Genomic DNA, 17,740 nt, shown 5'->3' with positions numbered 1-17,740 from the left:
GTGTCAAAATAAATAACAATTATAACAAAATGTGAGAACCCTAGTGTTAGTCATATCCCTCTTCTTCCCTGTACCTTGTGAATACCATCTGTTTGTACCGCTGTTTGAATTTGCTCATGGTTGGACATTGCCTGAGCCCCATTGCTAGTCTGTTCCACAGTTTCACTCCACATAATGAAATGCAAAAGGTTTTTAAAGTTGTGCGTGCATACAGATGTTTTAGATTCGATTCCCCCCTCAGATTATATCCCCCTTCTCTCATGAAAAAACATGCTTGAATATTTACTGGTAGTAGGTTGTTTGTTGCCCTGTACATGATTGTGCTGTTTGAAAGTGTACCAGATCAGTGAGTTTCAGTATTTTTGATTTTGAAAGTAAGGGATTTGTGTGTCCTCTGTAACCAGTGTTATGAATTATCCTGAGCTCTTTTTTTTAATCATCATTACAATCATAGTCATAAACATGGGACTGATAGACAGGTGGATGGGACAGCGTTACAGAGGTTATGTGGGTTTCCTCTTAGATGCTGCAGCTCACCGCCCTGGAATTCAGGTGAACTGATTGTACATTTCCTTTAAACTAACTAACTAAATTTGTGAGGAGACTGGAATTTCTTGTTATGGCTTGTTATTGAGTTGCTCTTAAAGGTATAATATGTAGGAATTACCCCCATCTAGCGGTGCGGTTGCATATCTGAACGTATTCTTGATGTTGCGTTCACGTGAAATCGGGCAGACGTCAGACAGACAGCAGACGCTGCATGTAACAGGATAAACAAGCGTCTATGTAAACAAGTGGTCCGCCAGCACGAGGCAAAACAATACACGTGACAATATGTTGTCATGGTGATGTCGTATTGTTTACGTGACCCACGTTTTACCGTCTTTCTCTCGTGGAGTAAAATGACATCCGGTTTGTTTGCCGACGGCCGTCTGCCTGACTGCACCTGAATGCAACACCAGTGCCTCCGTCCTTCCTCACACTACAAAGTGGTGACAGTTTTAACAGGCCGAGCCCACAGCTCCGCTGAGTTTCCATGGTTACCTACGGTCACGCTGCTACTGAACGTAAAAAATGGCGATGCAACATGGCCGCCTCGATTCGGTGCGTCGCCCACTTATGTATTTGTAACGACTTGTAACAACTCATTCTATTTGTATGCGGGTGTGATTCGACTTCAGTGAAATACGTATTTATGAAAGCAATATTTGATTTTTGCTAATAAAAAGCCAAATAAGTTACATACTGGGGCTTTAATGTCCTCCAAAGTATAATAATAATGACATCACTGATTCTCAGTTTCAAGTCTTCTCTGTTTGCAACCATCCCCCATGCTGGATTTATTTCCACCTGCTGATTGATTAAAAAAAAGAAAGAATACAAAACATTTTCATCAGCCTCATATTAGTCAACCTTTGTCATCACAAAGGTTGTTTGTTTTCCTCTCTAGCACTGTTCTGTACGTGGGCTTGTTTTATTATTTTTCCTGCTTTTTCATTGCATATGCGTCGAGCGTGCTTGAGAAAACTTTTTGTATTTTGCTGTTATTTAGCCACAGCCCTCGCCCCAGAAAACTGTAAACACATTTTTAATATTCATGATAATGCAAATCTGTTAAGCACAACAGTCTGAAAGCATTGTTCACTCTCTCTCCACAGCATCAAAATTACCTCAACAAGCCAATGTGCTTACGGTCTCTCTCCATTTTGCCTCTCAGCTAAAAGAATTATAAGATTTCATCTGAAAGGTCAATAGATGCTTGAATAATAAATTTCCCTGAGCGCTAAAGAATGGTGCTATTTTTATTTTGTATGTGTGCAGATTATTCAAAGTGAGCCAGCTCACACATCTAATCCCTTCGGCTCTTTCTGGAGCTGTTGCTATGTGTCCAGAGTCTTGATTGACAGGTGGTGTTTTGTCGTGTCTCTTTCCTTTCTCTGCAGCCGAGCTGTCATTCCGATGGATCCTCAATGAATTCCCCACCTTCATCCCGCTGGACAAGAGACGCTTTGTCTCCCAGTCAAATGGCAACCTTTATATCTCCAAGGTGGACTCTTCAGACACTGGCAACTACTCCTGCATTGCATCCAGCCCGTCCATTTCCAAGAGCGTTTTCTCCAACTACATCCCCCTAGTGCCTCAGGCTGAACGTTAGTAGGCTACTTCACTTCCTACCACATATTGTACCAGTATTTCTGACCTTTCCATGTATGATGATCATGTTGAAGCAGTGGTTTGAGGTTTCTCCAGCTTTACAAACTCATTTTATGTGAGCCACAAATTAGCCTAGATTAATTGTTGCGTGATATGACAGATGACAGTGACACTTGGGCTAGAATAACATTAGCTTTGCTCTACAAATATTTGATACAGAAACAATATCCAAGCTGTAACTGTTTTATCAGCAAAATGGGGCAAGAGGATGCAACAGTATCTAGTGTCTGTTTCTTAAAGAGATGAGTTTCAAAGATAAACTGGAAGACAGGAAGTGACTCTGCCTGGTAGCACTAAAATATTACATTGATCTTTTCCTCCTATCCTCAATCATTAACAAACAATGGTGTTAAAGGGATAGTTCAACATTTTGGCAAACTGGCCCATTGCCATAGTTTTAGGAGTAGATTCGTTACCTTTAATTGTCGGTGCGAGCTATTTTTAGAATGGCGGAGCAGAGCCGCAAGCTGCTCAGAGCTACGGAGGCTCATGGGTTTCCTTCATCAAACTCATCAAATACACAATCCAACAACTCCAAAACGCTGTTGTGACCTGCACATTCACCACGCTAAGAGATAATAACGGAACGTTACAAGACAGAGTTGTTTTCGAGGTAAATGCAGAGACTGCTTGCTGAAAAACTGCCTCCGACGGGAACGCGCATCAGTGATTTTGCATGAATTTACCTCTAAAACAACTCTGTCTGGTAACGTTCCGTTATTATCTCATAGCGTAGTGAATGTGCCAGTCACAACTTGTCCACAAGAGCATTTTGGAGTTGTTGGATTGTGTATTTGATGAGTTTGATGAGGGAAACCAAGAAATCCCATTAACCTCCGTAGTGTAGCTCTGAGCAGCTCACGACTCTGCTCCACCCTTCTAAAAATAGCTTGCACCAACAAATAAAGGTAACGAATCTACTCATAAGACTATAGTGATTATGGCAATGGTCCAATTTGCCAAAATGTTGAACTATCCCTTTAAATGTGATAAGGGCATTTTCAGATTCTTTAAATGAGAGTTACAGGGTAAAATTAAAATTAACTGACACTTGCTTTTAGACAGAGACGGCATGTTATGGAGAAGGAACATGAACAGCCCCAGAGATGGAGACTAAAGAAACTAAAGCAATGTGCTTATGTGTGTTAATGCTCTAAATGCAAAATGGACATCTTTTTTTCTCACCAATATCCTTAGGGACTTTCCCAGAATCCATCATATGTTCACTTTCATAGTCATCAAACTTTAAGCCAACTTCACCTGTGGCAAATGCATCTTGAATAGTGCAGCACAACTGGAATGATGTGTTCCACCAGAGAGGTTAGGAACTGAGCCGAGTAGTTGTTTGGGCTCCCTCATGCATATTTGTATTATGAGATGGCTTCTGGGTATGATGTGGCCTGTATTTAACTAGTTTTTGTGTCCGTGTGTGTGTGTGTGGGAGTGAATATCTGAATTTTGCCAAGGCTTTTTATATGCCTCGTGTATGAGTTGCTTGGTTGTGATCTGTTTTTTGCAGCACACTACTGTATGTGTTTGAGCATGTTGATATGTACTTAACTCATGCTGTCAAGTGGGAAACACAGAGAATATGTTCTATCATTGCTCCCATCTCCTGGTTAACCTCAAACCATCAGACAAAGAACATCAGACAAAGAGCTGTTCTGGTAGACGACCTGAAGTGTATTCAACATGATGTTGAAATGTCAAGAAATTCAAGACACACTTGTTTCTTGTAGGAACGAGCTATTCAAAAAGTTGCCTTAAAACCTTTCCAGTATCAGTCCAGATTTTGGAATGACTTTCAGGATTAGCAGCTAGGAGAGTGTTTAGCACCTGAATCATGAATCTGTCCTGTTGTTATTCCTCTCAGGTCCCATCAGAAAATACCCTGCTGACCTCAATGTCAAGTTCCCAGACACCACTGCTCTGGTGGGGCAGAATATCACCCTGGAGTGTTTCGCTTTGGGGAAGTAAGTGAAATCGATAACTCTCCTCTTTTTAAAATGATGAGGGAAGGTCTGCTCTGTTGATGCTGGGGCATAAAGTAATGCAACTGATGCAGCATATTAGTACATACAAACTGACTCCTGATGATTCCAATTTTGAAAAAAAGATTCATTATCGGCCTCTCAGAACACCATACTGGTTGATCCTTCACTGATGTTAAAATGATACACAGCAGCTTAGACTGGTAGAAGCGTCTTTGAACCTGCCTACTCCCTGGGTTGAAAGCATGTCTCAGAATAGTGATGATTTGAGTGCAATGCTGCACTGATATCATGAGTTTAAAGGTATATTGTGTAAGAATTACTCCCATCTAGCGGTGCGGTTGTAGATCGCAAGCAACTCAATCGTATTTTTCATGCTGCATTCACGTGAAATCGGTTAGATGGCAGACGGACGACAGCCGCTGCAGGTAACGGCTTAAAAACAAGCCTCTATGTAAACAAGTGGTCCGTCAGCACGAGGCAAAACAATACACGTGACAATATGTTGTCATGGCGATGTGGTATTGTTTACCTGACCCACGTTTTTACCGACTTTCTCTCGACTTATGTGACTAAAATGACATCTGGTTTGTTACCGACGGCCGTTTTTCCGACAGTCCTCACTGCGTTACCGCGGTGACTTTTCACAGACGCCACCTCGACCTGAGCCGACAGCTCCGGTGTCTCCACTGAGTTTCCGTGGTTTCCTAAAAACATGGTGACACCACATGGCAGCCAGCACCGAGCTTACCCGCTCCATGTAGATATGGATGATATGAACGGCTCATTCAGAGCTGAAAGGAACACTTCAGTTTGTTGATGGGGGGATTACTGATTAATGAAAAACATACTTTTGAACCAAATAATCGATTTTCATGAATAGATAACAGGAGAAGTTACACAATGTCCCTTTAAGCTTGATGTCATACCATATTTCTCTCCCTCTGCTCCTCTCAGCCCCGTCCCTGAGATCCACTGGAAGAAGTTGGACGGAGAGATGTCACCCAATCACGAGATGGCCGGGTCTCACCTGCACCTGTACAACGTCCAGCCTGAAGACAGCGGCACCTACCGCTGTGAGGCAGTCAACTCCAGAGGAAAGGACTACCACACCGCACGTGTTTCTGTGGAAGGTAACGAGTTTATCACGACGGCCTCGCTCTCCTAAAACATTTCAGTGAATACTCACGGTAGCTTTACAGAAAGTCTTTATCAGCTTCGTTAATTCTCTGCGAGGCACAATGAGGGATAGATTCACCGCTCTATTCTTATCACTACCTAGCACACTTTCTCAGGTCTTTCTTTTTTTAGAACTGACACTTACCTTTAATGCCTCAAGTATCACCCCCATATCAGCTCTAGGGTTATTCACTATAGCTTTGTAGTTTTCTCAAATATTTTCCTGTAAACACTTTAACTGTGATTCTTCTCATTTGCAGCTAATCCTGAGTGGGTGGAGCACATCACCAGCACAGAGAAAGACCTAGGCAGCGAGTACACTATGTCTTGTGTAGCCAGTGGCAAACCTAAACCACGCATCAGCTGGTTGAAAAATGGAGAACCGGTAATCTTCAAACTCAACAAGTCTTTATATCCTCCTCTAACTTGAACAACTTCACTAACTGTGGCTGTATATTAGTGGGAGCTCAGTTTGCTGTAGCATCCCGGGGTTGTTACCGTAGCACAGCAGTGACAGGAAGCTGGCACTGCTGGTGCACATCATGTCAGGGGAAAGTATCTGTTGTTGTTGAGTGGGAGCCAGCCAGCACGGGTTGTGTAACCCTCCATAGAAACAACTGTCATTGGCTCTAAAAAAAAAAAAAATACCCAGGAGAGTTGCAGCTAATGACGGCAGAGTGGGGGAGGTTGTTTGATACATGCTGCTGGATACATCATTATGTATTAATGAAATCTCCTCCCAGTCAAATGAACTGATTGTCATCTATACCTCTGTGGATGTCAACAATCAACAGTTAATCCTGTGCTTGTTAATCTAATTGAACTGTATGAAAATGATGAAATGTGGAGCGATGATATTAAAACGATGTCATTTTCCACAGCTTGACAGGAGAGAGATGAGGTTCAGCAGCCTGACGTTCGATGATTCAGGGATGTATCAGTGCATAGCAGAGAATCACCACGGAGTCATCTATGCCAATGCAGAGTTGCGTGTGTTTGGTGAGTCAAACTTTGGCTGCAGCGACAGCACAAATGGCTTCATCAGAGATTTAAAGGTCATTTGCTGGAGCTCATTAGGCTATATGCAGCGCTATGACGGATTTAATCAAGAAAAAAACACTTTTATACTGATGAAAAAAACACTTTTTTTCTCTTTTTCTTCCTTTTTTTCCCCTTTTAATAATTTTATAATTGTTGTTTTTTTATTTATCTATTTATTTATTTACTTTTTTCCATTCCATTACTCTCTTGATATAGGTGTCATGTCATTATTACTGTTATTATGATCATCATGATTAATGAAATTTAATGAAAAAACATCTGATACAAGATATAGATCCTCTACCATCAGACTCAAAATAATAACAACATCCAGAATTTAAACACAAATATACCAACCCATACATAATATCACTTAAATATAACAGAATAATCAAAAAAAAATCTTCCACATTACCTCAAAGAAAAACTACAAAAGAAGAGAAACAAAAAAAAAATAATTCATACCCTCGCTTTGTAATTATATAAAAAGTCCTTATTTAACCAACAGTGATCAAGTCTATTTATGTTAATTAGCAACATAATGTATTATTCTTGTGAGTATTGTAGTATTAATCAGTATATGTACACATGAGAGGGTATGTTTTTGTGTATGTGCATGTATGATATAAAGAAAAAAACACACATGCATGAAATGATCCTCTGAAAATGACTAATGGTCATTAAAAGTAGCACGCACAATATGTTATTATCAGTCCACTACTCACTTTTATGAATTGAAAATGTGTCATAAATGTATGCATGCCTGCAGTTAATGCATATTCTACTGCGTTTGTGATGAATAATCCATACTGTCCCTCTTCAGCCTGCGCTCCCACGTTTGAACACAACCCAGTGAAGAGAGTCCTGGCAGCTAAAAACGGCCGGGTGGTGATCGCATGTCGACCCAAAGCTGCCCCGAAGCCAGACTTCTCCTGGAGCAAAGACACAGAGCTGCTGTCCAACTCCAGCAGGTGAGCGGCCTGCACCTTTTCCCTTTGTCCTCCGATCTGCAAATATACAGCGGCCGGTCTTCATCTTCTCATTGGTTCCTCATGGGGGGGTTAGTTATTTTTTGTAGTTTTTAATGCAAATGTCAAACTTAGTCTGTGAGACACATCTGGGTCACATTAGCACAATCTTGGATATCATAATCTGAGAATGTAATGTCTCAGTACCAGCCAGACGCTTGGAATATTATAGCGATTTAGTGGATCAAAATAAGCTGTGGATATCCTATATACTGAACGCCAGCACGATCTGGGTTTTTTTTTTTTTTGTCAGTGATGGGTGTGCACTGCTTCGCCGTCTCTCACTGGTTGACATTAAGCTCATCAGCCTGGTCAGACTGGATGTGTACACCCCCCACCTTGCATTCCTCTCTCTGACACACAAAAAAAAAAGAAGCCTCATCTGGAAGCTCTGAGACCCCAGAACTCGTCCCCCCAGCCTACACACACTCCCATTCACCACAGAGAGGAGGAGCAGCAGCCAAATTATCATGCAGCATATGCCTCCTCGTTCTCTCTCCGCGGCTGCCGTCTGCGTGAGAGAGGGTGTGGAGCGGTGACGGGGCGGCTTGGCACGATGCTGTTTGTCATGCACGAAAATGAAATATGCAGAGAAAATGAATCAAACATTGTTGCCTTTTGCCTTTAGCACAATTTAACGTTGCTTCTTGCAAAGTACGGTCAAGTTCACTCACTGTTTCTCAGAGAGCCTGTATAGTATAGTGTAGTGTAGTATATCCATTAGGGTACTGGCAGACATTCAGAGCGCTTTCATCATTTTTCATCATCACCCACACATATCAATGGAATAACATTCCCTGGACTTTTGACCTTCATATTGTGCTGAATATTTTATACCATAGCTCTTTCTCCTCAGTGTGTGAATTCTTTTCTCTCCTCAGGGTGTTCATCTGGGAGGATGGGAGCCTGGAGATCCTCAACGTGACGCGAGCAGATGAGGGCAGGTATACCTGCTTCGCCGAGAATGACCGGGGCAAAGCCAACAGCACAGGGTCTCTGTCGGTTACAGGCAAGTTCCAGCAAATGAACAACGCTCAACTAATTATCATCTTTATGCCTCTTTTTTTCTTCTCTAATGCTTCCAGGACAGTTGGTGTTGCTTTGACTGATGTCAGCCTGGCTGGCAATCATTCCTGTCACTCCCTCGTCCCACCAAACCTTCCTGACCTCCAAATGTCTACGGTTGTTGAATTATGTCCATGTGAGCAGAGTGACAGTATACAGGCTATTGGTACTGGAGATACTCAGTGTTCACCCCAAGGGCAAAGGCGAGATGGGATTTCTTTAGATCAGATGTGATAAGACAAGGGCTGAGTCTTCACCACTGTTCAGTGAAAAACGAGGACTTGATTTATAACCATGTAGAGATGGTTAGATTGAAGAGAAAATAATTACATTGGTTAGGATGGTTCTTTTTTTTTTTCTAGCTGTGCAATTTTAGCTGTCAAACATTTTAGTGGAATTAAAGCTCTTTTCTGCCCTCTCCTGGACATTTCACTGAACAGCAGAGATCTCTAAACCATGTCACTGCTCCAGATTCCCCTTTTTTTTCATTCCACCCTCTTTGCCTGTAACTTTCCTCCATTGAATCCAATTTCCTGATAATAACCCAGGGCTGATGTATTCAGAGAGAGCGGACCGGTCATCGACAGGCATCAACAATCAATCATCAACACTGATCTCCTCAACATCCTGTGTTGTTTCTTTCCCCCAGAGTCCACAAAGATCACCTTGGCGCCGGCTAATGCTGATGTTAAAGTGGGTGAGAACGCCTGGATGCAGTGCGCCGCGTCACATGACTCTACTCTGGACATCACCTTCATCTGGTCCCTGGACGGCAGAGTCCTCGACCTACACAAGGATAGCCTACATTATGAACGCACCCTGGTAAGACGCTGTAATATAAGTTGATGGGGATTTTTTATGTTTTTTTATTGCAAAATTGATTAATTCAGTTTCAACATATAACCTTTACAATCAATCAATCAATCAATCAATCAATCAATCAATCAATCAATCAATCAATAGGAAACACCCATGTCAGTTCTGTAGGCTACTTTCTCTCTAACATTCATTTTTTCAGCTGACGTTTTTAAAGAGAAATTAAAGGGATAGTTCACCCAAAATTTCACTCATTATCTACTCACCCTCATGTGGACTAAGGGCTGGGGGAAGTTTCAGAGTCCTCCGTGGCTTCTCTGAGTTACAGGGGGTCTCGGCAGTGCATGTCCATATAACGGTTGCAAATGGATACCAACTGTCTTCGTAACAAAAAGACACACCAAAAAACATCCAAATACCTCCATAGTGCTCGTATGTAATGTCCGTCTTGTATTGAAGCCCCGAAATGCGAAATTGTCCCGAAAAAAAAAACAAGTCTATATTTCAAGCTTGTTTGTAGCGGAAGCTCCTCTTCCCGGTTCGTCAAATTTGGACGAACCAGGGTCTGTCCTCTTCCCAGTTCGTCCAAATTTGACGAACCGGGAAGAGGAGCTTCCAGAAGCTTCCGCTACAAACAAGCTTGAGATATAGACTCATTTCATTTTTTTCGGGACAATTTTGCATTTCGGGCTTCAATACAAGACGGACATTACATATGAGCAGCATGGAGGTATTTGGATGTTTTTTGGTGTGTCTTTTTGTTACGAAGACAGTTGGTATCCATTTGCAACCGGTATGTGGACATGCACTGCTACGCCGAGACCCCCTGTAACTCAGAGAAGCCACGGAGGACTCTGAAACTTCTCCCAGCCCTTAGTCGACATGAGGGTGAGTAGATAATGAGTGAAGTTTCAATTTTGGGTGAACTATCCCTTTAACATTAGTAATCAGAGTTTTGTATAGTAACACCATCTTTTCCCTGACTGAAAATCCTCAGATTTAGCCTGGAGTTCATCCATGTCACATCATATTTGAGGTTGGACTGATGTCGGCAGCATTTTCACTGGAATACCTGAAATGGAAAAGTACTGCCTGTCTTATATGAATATGACTCTAAAAGCCATTTCCCTCTCTAAGTGGAATAGTGCATTGTGTATCAGCTGAATAGCAATTTTGACCAACATTCATTATTGTCAACATGACCTACTCTCTCTCTTAGTGCAGCTCTAACCATAAGCCCGTGGTTAGCATTTCTCATTTGTCACTCTGCCCGCTAGGCAAACGCCACAGTATGATTATGATTGATGATATCCCATTTTTTGTGTACAAGGAGGATTTTCCCCTCGTAAAGATGGGGTCCAGTTCCACCTCATACTGGCTGTGTGGTATTAACAAAACCAAAGCAGTCATGCATTTAAAGCAAATTAAAGTAGATGTCTGTGGCTTTTACCTTTTCACAGTGAGACCGCAGTCTGAAGCAAACACTGTGGCATTTCTTGACGGGGGGAAGAGGTGACGGCCCTTTAGCTGAAGCTGCACGTCCGTTTTACCTAATTGGTTGATATTTCAGTCCCTCTGCTCTTGCAGGTGACTGAAATAATTATCTGCTCATTCCCAGATGAGTTTCAGGCTGAGTGAGAACACGATCATTTCCTTTGACGGGCAGGAGCAGCAGGAGCACTTTGCCTCATGATGAATCACGTTTTGTTCACTCCTAAATGAGCTGTTGTCTGCTTTGTTGTTTTATGCAGAACGGGAGCTCGAACGGCGAGCTGCTGATTAAAACCGTCCAGCTCAGGCACGCCGGCCGCTACAGCTGCACCGCACAGACCCCGGTTGACAACATCACGGCCTCGGCCAACCTCGTTGTCAGGGGTGAGTCACGACTGGTGTAATTATGAATATTCATATAGTCATGTCCAAAATATCTGAAAAGCCCACACACTATTCTGCCTGAAATTAACTTTTTTAGTTTAGAGGTTTCTGTTTTTTGGTCTCCTACAGTAACTGGTTTAAAGTCTGCAGGATGGCGGTGATGTCACTAACCAGGATTAAGTATTTGTGTCAAAATGTGAGGAGAGTTGATGGTTTTTGGGAACAGTAACTCAAATCTGATGAAATGGCAAAGAAATAGATCCCTTGTCTGGTGCTGAATTCTAAAATATAAAAAATAAAATATTGAAAAATAATTACCATTCATTTCAATCATTAAACAATCTAGAGAAATACTTTATAAATTTGAAGTTTTCAGGGAAGAAGTTTTTAATTCTGTTGACTCCATTTAACTGAACAGGAAAAGAATATCACAGTTCACCAGACACATATTTCTAAATTACTCATTAAAACTTTCTACAGCTGTCATTGTCAGAACACGAATACACAACTGGAGAGTGCATGTGTGTGTGAAAAGAGACAGAGAGAGACAGAGAGAGACAGCACAAGTGCTGCATGTTCTCAGCGTTACCAGACCGTAGCCTGTTTTGCCGGATAATCTGTCAACCTGAAGACTTCATGTGAAAGAGAGGGAGGGAACGAGAAAGAGGGAAAGCTGGGAGGAAGTGAGATGTGTCCTTATGCAGAGGCACACAGACAACACTAACTATCTGCCACCACCACACTGAAAAGAAGATGCATTCAGACACTAAAACTGTCTCCAGCATCTCCAAGAAGAGTGAAAAAGTCAACTCAAGCACCTATGTGGCCTCTAGATCACATAGTTAGGCTCAGTGCTGGCACATTGCAAATGAGTTCATAGTTATTAAAAACATCCAGTTGGCTAACTAAGAAGATAAACTGTGCACCTTTTGTTTCAGAGTCCTAATAACAAGCTGTTGTTGTGGTTGCATTATTAAACACAGCACTAGACCTAATTAAACCGAACAGAACAAGCGATGCTTCTGTACCATTAACAAGTGTTGTGAATAGAGTGTCAACTCCCACTTGCCTTCATTATAACAGAATAAAGCAGCATGTTTTTATAGAGTTAAAGGGATAGTTCACGAGTTAAAGGGATAGTTCACCCAAAATTCAAATTTCACTCATTATCTACTTACCCTCATGTCAACTAAGAGCTGTGAGAATTTTCAGAGTCCTTCGTCCCTTCTCTGAGTTACGGGGGGGTCCGCACAGCAGTATTTGTCCATATAATGGTTGTCAATGGATACCAACTTTCTTCGTCCAAAAAGACACACCAAAAAACATCCAAATACCTCCATACTGCTCGTCTGTAATGTCCCTCTTGTATTGAAGCCCCGACATGAGAAATTGTTCCGCCGACCAGTGCAAATCACGCGAGATTTGCACTGACACAGGAAGAGCAGTGAACTGAGACACTGGGAGCTTCTGCTACAAACAAGCTTCAAATATTGACTTTTATAGATATAGATAAAATATAGATTTTTTTCGGAACAATTTCTCATGTCGAGGCTTCAATACAAGAGGGACATTACAGACGAGCAGTATGGAGGTATTTGGATGTTTTTTGGTGTGTCTTTTTGGACAAAGAAAGTTGGTATCCATTGACAACTATTATATGGACAAATACTGCTGCGCGGACCCCCCCGTAACTCAGAGAAGGAACGGAGGACTCTGAAACTTCTCACAGCTCTTAGTTGACATGAGGGTGAGTAGATAATTTGAATTTTGGGTGAACTATCCCTTTAAGAGAGCATCACTGCTACTTATTGATTGTGTAATGCATGGTGATCAGAGTTTGGCGACTAGCACGTTTTCTCAACACATCATTTCGTTACAGATTTCAACACTCAGCCATATACAGAATCACGCACAAAATGAACCCTGCCACACTTCCGTGGTATTCTGTCTGTCGTTACTGTATTTCACCCCCTGGATGATTCACCGGGCTTTGTTTTCACCCTCCACTTCCCGATGAGTGAGAGCTTGCCTTACAGCCCTCCCCTCGGGTTCTTGCAACAGGCCCAGCGTTGGCGGACAAAGGCTCTCTTCAGATAGGAAACCAAGAAGTCTAGCAGTGATCTGGCTGCCAGTGATCCCTGCTGTGCCCTGGGTGTGCTGCCACCGCCGCTGCTTTCAGAGCAGCTGCTGACAGACGGCCAGGTGAACGGCACAGCGGCTGACTGTGACGTCTCCCCGAGTGGAACCAAAACACAGACACACAGGCCCTAATGGAGTGCCAAATGCCAGCAGTCCGGAGCGCAGCAAGGGAGAGATGAAAGACGAGCATTTATCACAGCAGATGAGGAAGCAGATCTGCTTCAGGAGATTGTCCAAGCTAAAAAACACAGCTCTGCACCTGTAGCTTGTTATTAGTGGGGGATTTGAGATAGAGAGAGGAGTTGTTTTCATTTGATGGGTGTGTGTGTGTTTTTGTAGCGTAACGTTACAGCGCTGCCTGGAACAAGTGTTGAAATGTGGCCATGTTAACTCAACTGTCTGTGAATTACCAGAACTATTCATAAACTTTATTAAATTCGGTTTCTGGGATACAGTGTGTCATCGATGCTTATCAGTTCAAATACACACTCTGACACAATATTTTGCAGGCTTAAAAAAGTCAGTGCAATGATTCATCCCTACATTGAATTATGATAAACTAGATTTCCCTCCCTCTCTCTCTTTTAGAGGACAGACCCAGCTTAAGGGCTGTCCAGATTTGGCGCTCTAATCGCATAACTCGTCTCTGCTCATATTCATGACTTGGAAAAAGTAAATCCTGGCTGATTTCAGATGCTGTGGGTTGGGAGGCTAACACTGACACAGTCTGGGTTTTCTATTAGACCATTTTTATGTTTCAAAGCAAGAATCAGGAGGAGCAGGAGGACCAAGAGAAATACTGTATTCAAAAGCTTTTGCTTAAGCTTCACTTCATATGTGTCAATGGCTCTAAGCTCTAACGCCTTAATCCGTCAGTCTCCTGAAAAGACACGACCAAGAGAAAACGGAAGGGCTTTGATGTATCTGTGTTTCATATGTATCAAGGAAAAGAAGAAATAAAAAAAAAAAGTTAAATGACTCAGGACTTTTGACAAGAATTACCGCATGAGTCTGAAGGACGAAGGAGGTCACTGTCTGCCTGAGGGACAAGTCAAACTGCACAGCTCTGCAGCCACACCTTCGCTCAGCCATCAAACAACACCTTTAACTCGTCTCTTGTTCCTTTCTTTCTTTCTTTCTTTTCCCCCAGGTCCCCCCGGCCCTCCTGGTGGGGTGCGACTGATAGACAAAACTGACAAGAGTGTAACGTTGCAGTGGAGCCGTGGAGCAGACAACCACAGCCCCATCTCCAAATATACTGTCCAGTACAGGGACTCCTTCTCAAAGGACGTCTGGAAAAACGCCACTACATGTGAGTACTACGCCATACCAGTTGGTCAAATAAACACTGTTACCGTAATGCTGAGCCGACTCTGGTGATATAATAATTCGGGACATGCCACATAGTGATATTGTCGGCCTACATGGTAGTTAATGTCTCGTAAAAAATGCCTTAATTGTAACGTAGCCGTGCCTCAGACACTTAAATATAGGAATGGGATCCCGAAACGGAACTTCATTATTGTTTTAAGGATATTTCTGTTAAATTGCAGGACAGGACAGGACAGTACAACCTGCACTGCATAATGTTGACATGTGTGCATTTCTGTCTAGCTCCTGCAGATGTAGAGGGCAATGCTGAGACAGCCACAGTGGTGGATTTATTCCCCTGGACAGAATATGAGTTCAGGGTGATTTCCACCAACACTCTCGGGACAGGAGAGCCAAGCAGCCCGTCACCTAAAGACAAAACCCTGGCAGCAGGTAAGACTGTGTCCTGACTGCAGGCTGAGCCAGAGTACATAAGATTTATAGGTTATGGAGTCAGAGTAACTTTAAAGGTCATGGAAATGCAGCGCTACAGTCCAGTTTTCCATTCTGATATTTATTCATCATTTTATTATAGCACTGTTTACTTATGTTAAGTATTGCTGTAGGAATGAGTCAGCATAAATCCCATCATGCTATGCTTCCTACAGCAGAAACATGCTGCCAAACTCACCACACAAACCTCTACAAATGAGCACTTTGCAGAAACTGTATACTGAAATTCAATTATAAAATGGAAATCACAGGCCTACAGTGACCTCGCTTAAAAAAATAATCATCATTTGAGAGTGAGCTATTAGACTCGAAGCAAAACAAGAGAAGTTTTGCCACTCTGTTTCCCCCGGTGGCAGGGTTCCCACATGGACATTAAGGTGTTGCGTTTGGCTCCGGAGAAGACATTGATATTGTATTTGCAGAGGAAGGATGTTTCAGTAGTGCTGCCAGGGATCGCTTGCAGCCTGTGTGGGTTGGCGTTGTTTGTGTGGGTTTTTTAGCATGTGGGCTCTGAGTTTTGTTCTTGCCGTCTCATTGTAGTTCCTGTGGTGGCGCCCTCGGACGTCGGCGGGGGCGGAGGAACCAGCAGAGAACTGACCATCACATGGACGGTAGGTTTGGACTTTCCACTGGACATGGGGTTGACAAGTTTACAAGTTCATGTAAAAACAGTCGGCTGCTTTTACATGCCACCCACATTAAGTAACCTGTCAATACAAATAACAAAGTGGTTCAGGTAAATTATTCAAGCAAATTAAAATGTAGGTAACACTTTATTTGATGCCTATCTCTATAACGCATTATAACCATACTTATAATGAGTTATAATGCAGTTATAGCACTGTATACAGTAACTATAGTTATAAACACTCATAAATGATCATAATGCTCAATAACAATAATAATAACACACTATAAAGCATTTTACCATGACTTATAATATTATAATATGTTATATTATATATGTTATAATCGCTGACAATGCCCACATCGATAATGCATTATAAATATAGTTATAATGTGTTATAATTGGCTTGTGAACGTGTATAACTATCATTATAAACACTCATAAATGATCATAAGGCTTTATAACAATAAGCATAACACATTATAGAGCATTATAACTCTATTATAATACTTGACCTCATAAGCCATTATAAAATGCTATATGATGTCTTATGCTCATTGTTATAAAGTCTTATGATAATTTATGAGTGTTTATAATGATAGTTATACACATTTATGCGACAATTATAACACATAACTATATTACAGTAATAATGCATTATCGACGTTGGCATTGTCAGCGAGTTACTAACAATTATAACGTATTGTAATACCTGACCCTATAAGTCATGATAAAATGCTTTATAGTGTGTTATGATTATTGTTATAAAGCATTATGATCATTATGAGTGTTTATAACTATAGTTATACAGTGCTATACCTGCATTATAACTCATAAGTATGGTTATAATGCGTTATAGAGATGGGCTTCAAATAAAGTATTACCAAAGTGTAAGTACAGAGAAACCACTCGTTGCAGAATTCAAGTTAGTGCAATGCAAGTCTAATTTGAATAGACTTTGATAGGAAGGCAGTGCTGAGAGTTTTGGAGGAGGTGCAGTGTGGTACTGAACAAGAGCAAATTAATAATGTGGATGAGAACGGTCCAACCTGAGTACAGCACACCACAGAACGTGTAGAGGAAGTGAAGAAGAAGCAGCACTGGGCAAAACAAAACAAACACTACCAACAGAAATCAATCACTGAGCTGAATTATCATCCTCCGTTCCCCTGCTGCAGCTGTTGATAAATTAACTCTCATGTGTAAATTGCCCTTTGCTCAGCTGAGGCATGGCCGTTCAATTCCAGAGCAGCTGGAGGATGAGGCGATGTGTTTAGGGGTTAGCGATGCAGGCTTGTCTTGCTGGACATATGGTGCGATGATAAAGCAAGGGTGCCAGCAGAGGAAATGAGGCATAAGGACAGATTAAGAGGGACGACCAAGCAACCGGTCACAAGTCTTTATAAATCACTGTGTTCCGTCATGTTCCTGTGCAACATGTAAACATCATTTGGTTACTCGAGTTAACCCTTTCTGAATACCGCTATTAATCCTCCTACACTGGACAAGCATAAGTGGATGATTCAATAATATGACATGATGTATGGTGTGAAATGTGACAGGATTGAGACTTTAATTCCAGGCTTGAATGATGTATTGGGAAAGTAATTAACAGTAACTTCCTGTTTGTTTTCTTTGGCCAACAGCCTGTACAGCCACAGTATTACTATGGTCCAGATTTTGGATATATTGTGGCCTTCAAACCTCAAGACAAATTTGAGTGGAAGAGGGTGATAGTATCCAACCCACAGGCCAACCGCTATGTCCACAAAGAGTCGTCCATCCGTCCCTCAACGGAGTTTGAAGTCAAAGTTAAAGCGTTTAACACTGAAGGAGAGGGACCCTACAGCCTGACAGCCATCATTTACTCAGCACAGGATGGTAAGCACTCACAGCTCCTACTCAACACTGAAGCACGGGTGTGGGAATGTGCCAAACTG

General features: G+C 42.0%; 1 protein-coding gene across 1 annotated transcript in view; it reads left to right on the top strand.

The window, feature by feature from the left end:
- The window catches only part of cntn1a (contactin 1a), a 39,795-nt gene that overhangs the window by 14,327 nt on the left and 7,728 nt on the right, over window positions 1–17,740 (top strand). Inside the window, exons 6-18 of the mRNA XM_085778141.1 lie at window positions 1,944–2,150; window positions 4,088–4,187; window positions 5,163–5,338; window positions 5,645–5,769; window positions 6,266–6,383; window positions 7,249–7,396; window positions 8,335–8,462; window positions 9,168–9,340; window positions 11,086–11,209; window positions 14,499–14,660; window positions 14,963–15,112; window positions 15,713–15,783; window positions 17,447–17,681. Of these exons, the coding sequence (XP_085634267.1) occupies window positions 1,944–2,150; window positions 4,088–4,187; window positions 5,163–5,338; window positions 5,645–5,769; window positions 6,266–6,383; window positions 7,249–7,396; window positions 8,335–8,462; window positions 9,168–9,340; window positions 11,086–11,209; window positions 14,499–14,660; window positions 14,963–15,112; window positions 15,713–15,783; window positions 17,447–17,681 (1,917 nt within the window). The remainder of the gene's footprint in view (window positions 1–1,943; window positions 2,151–4,087; window positions 4,188–5,162; window positions 5,339–5,644; window positions 5,770–6,265; window positions 6,384–7,248; window positions 7,397–8,334; window positions 8,463–9,167; window positions 9,341–11,085; window positions 11,210–14,498; window positions 14,661–14,962; window positions 15,113–15,712; window positions 15,784–17,446; window positions 17,682–17,740) is intronic.

The sequence above is a fragment of the Trachurus japonicus genome, chromosome 6 (genome assembly GCF_045865225.1).
Source record: "Trachurus japonicus isolate A0001 chromosome 6, Traja_1.0".
Classification (NCBI taxonomy): domain Eukaryota; kingdom Metazoa; phylum Chordata; class Actinopteri; order Carangiformes; family Carangidae; genus Trachurus; species Trachurus japonicus.
This window is presented reverse-complemented; position numbering and strand designations above follow the sequence as displayed.